The sequence below is a fragment of the Cricetulus griseus genome, unplaced genomic scaffold (assembly GCF_003668045.3).
Source record: "Cricetulus griseus strain 17A/GY unplaced genomic scaffold, alternate assembly CriGri-PICRH-1.0 unplaced_scaffold_11, whole genome shotgun sequence".
Lineage (NCBI taxonomy): Eukaryota > Metazoa > Chordata > Mammalia > Rodentia > Cricetidae > Cricetulus > Cricetulus griseus.
The window spans coordinates 353,700-355,603 of NW_023276820.1; the positions used below are offsets into that span (position 1 = coordinate 353,700).

At 38.8% G+C, this 1,904-nt stretch overlaps 1 protein-coding gene across 1 annotated transcript; it reads left to right on the forward strand.

The window, feature by feature from the left end:
- The first annotated feature begins 550 nt into the window (after positions 1–550).
- Positions 551–1,495, forward strand: LOC100773876 (vomeronasal type-1 receptor 4-like). Its single transcript, XM_027434141.1, has one exon. The coding sequence runs from the start codon at positions 551–553 to the stop codon at positions 1,493–1,495; it is 945 nt and encodes a 314-aa protein (XP_027289942.1).
- Positions 1,496–1,904: the final 409 nt, after the last annotated feature.

Below are 1,904 nucleotides of genomic sequence, written 5' to 3' on the forward strand. Positions count from 1 at the left end.
TAACATAAGATACATGCTGTTACTTAAACCATCATTTGAAGGCATTTTATGCCTTTTATAAAATTTTCATATGTAACTGTAGAAATACCATGAACAGTATTATAAGTTTTTCATTTATCAGATATTAATGTAAATGAGATATACAATAAGAATTGGTAATTCTTTAGTTTGGTACAAATCATTGAAATTTTCTTCATATACAGCATGGTTAGAAAATGCTGGTTTATTACCACAGTCTTGGACTATGCTTCCTGGTATTGCCTCTAGTACTAATTGCCTCTAACAGGCCAAATAAAATATCCCACAAGTTGACACACTCTATGATCTGATGAAGGCAAATCAGCCATTCACATAGTCATGATCAGGCCTTTAGCCTTCTTAATGTCCATTTCATTGTAAGTTATAATTGATAATATCATAAACTTGGAGAATTTTTTGTTATGTAGTCTAGTCTGGTTTGGCGATTTTGCCTCTCTTTAGATTTTGGGTTATTGACATTTTCATTCATTTTGACCAGAGAAATGTCTTTGCCCCTTATTTAAAGAGAATCATGCCTAATAACAGAATGTATTTCTGGACTCTAATCATCAAAATAATTTTCTTATCACTAACTACAATAGGAATTCTTGGAAATTTCTCTGTGTTTCACTACTATCTGGTCTGTTATGGACACTGCAAATTAAAGACTGTAGATTTGATTCACGTGCACCTGATGGCAGCCAACACCCTGATCATTCTCTCTAGAGGAGTGCCCAACACGATGGCAGCTTTTGGTTTGAAGCAGTTTTTAAATGATATTCAATGCAGATTACTTTTGTACATTGAAAGAATTGGCCGCAGTGTGTCCATTGGCTCCACCTGCCTCTTGAGTGTCTTCCAGGCTGTCACCATCAGTCAGAAGGAATACTGTTGTAAGGATCAAAAATTCAAAGCTGCTAAGTACATTGGCTGCTCCATTTCCCTTCTCTGGGTCTTGTACATATTGATACATTTCATTTTCTTTGTGAATCCACTCTTCAAAAGGTATAGTAATAATGTGACAGGAAAACAAGATTTTGGACACTGCTCAATTGCAGGTCGGGACGGAATCAGTGACTCACTCTATGCAGCATTGGTGGTGTGCCCTGAAATCTGCTTGTCTTTGCTCATGGCCAGGTCTAGCGGCTCTATGATTGTCATTCTGTACAGACACAAGCAGAGGGTTCAGCACATCCGTAGCACCCATGGTTCCAGCAGGACCTCCCCTGAGTCCAAAGCCACCCAAAACATTCTGGCGCTGGTGTCTACCTTTCTGGCTTTTTATACTGTCTCTACTATCTTACAAGGCTGTGTGGCTCTTTTGTATAAGCCTAGTTGGTGGCTGGTGAACATCAATCGCGTCACTTCTCTGTGTTTTCCTTGTTTTGGACCCTTTATTCTTATTAATCATTACTCCATGGTTTCAAGACTCAGTTTGGTCTGGATGAGGAATATAAACTCACTTATTCTTAAATAAATGGTATAGTTTCTGTGCTATCCACTTGTCTAGTCACCCATCTCCCTCACAAAGTCAGAACAGAATGTGAAGTAGGTAGTGCCCTGTCCTTTTATATTAATGCAAATGTTACATCTCAGAGTTTTGTCAGCTGGTTGACTTAGCTGTCCACATTAGCCTTTCCCAATGTATGAGGAAGATTTCACTCTTCAACTTTCAGCATCAAGGGTTCCCCTTGTCCAAATGATGTGCAAAGAGTTAGCAAAAATGTTCTCCATCAAGCTACCCTTCTTCTGGCTTTCATTTGTCCAAGGCATGCTGAGTGTTGCTTACTTCACAGAAATCATATTGGTCAAAAAATCCATCTGCAAAGAAAACTAATACAGTGGCTGGCCTGGAAGTTGTGCTTCAGGAGTCCCCTGTCTATTTA

Coding starts and splice junctions, on each gene's coding strand:
- LOC100773876 (XM_027434141.1), top strand. CDS start 551: ATGCCTAATAACAGAATGTATTTCTGGACTCTAATCATCAAAATAATT.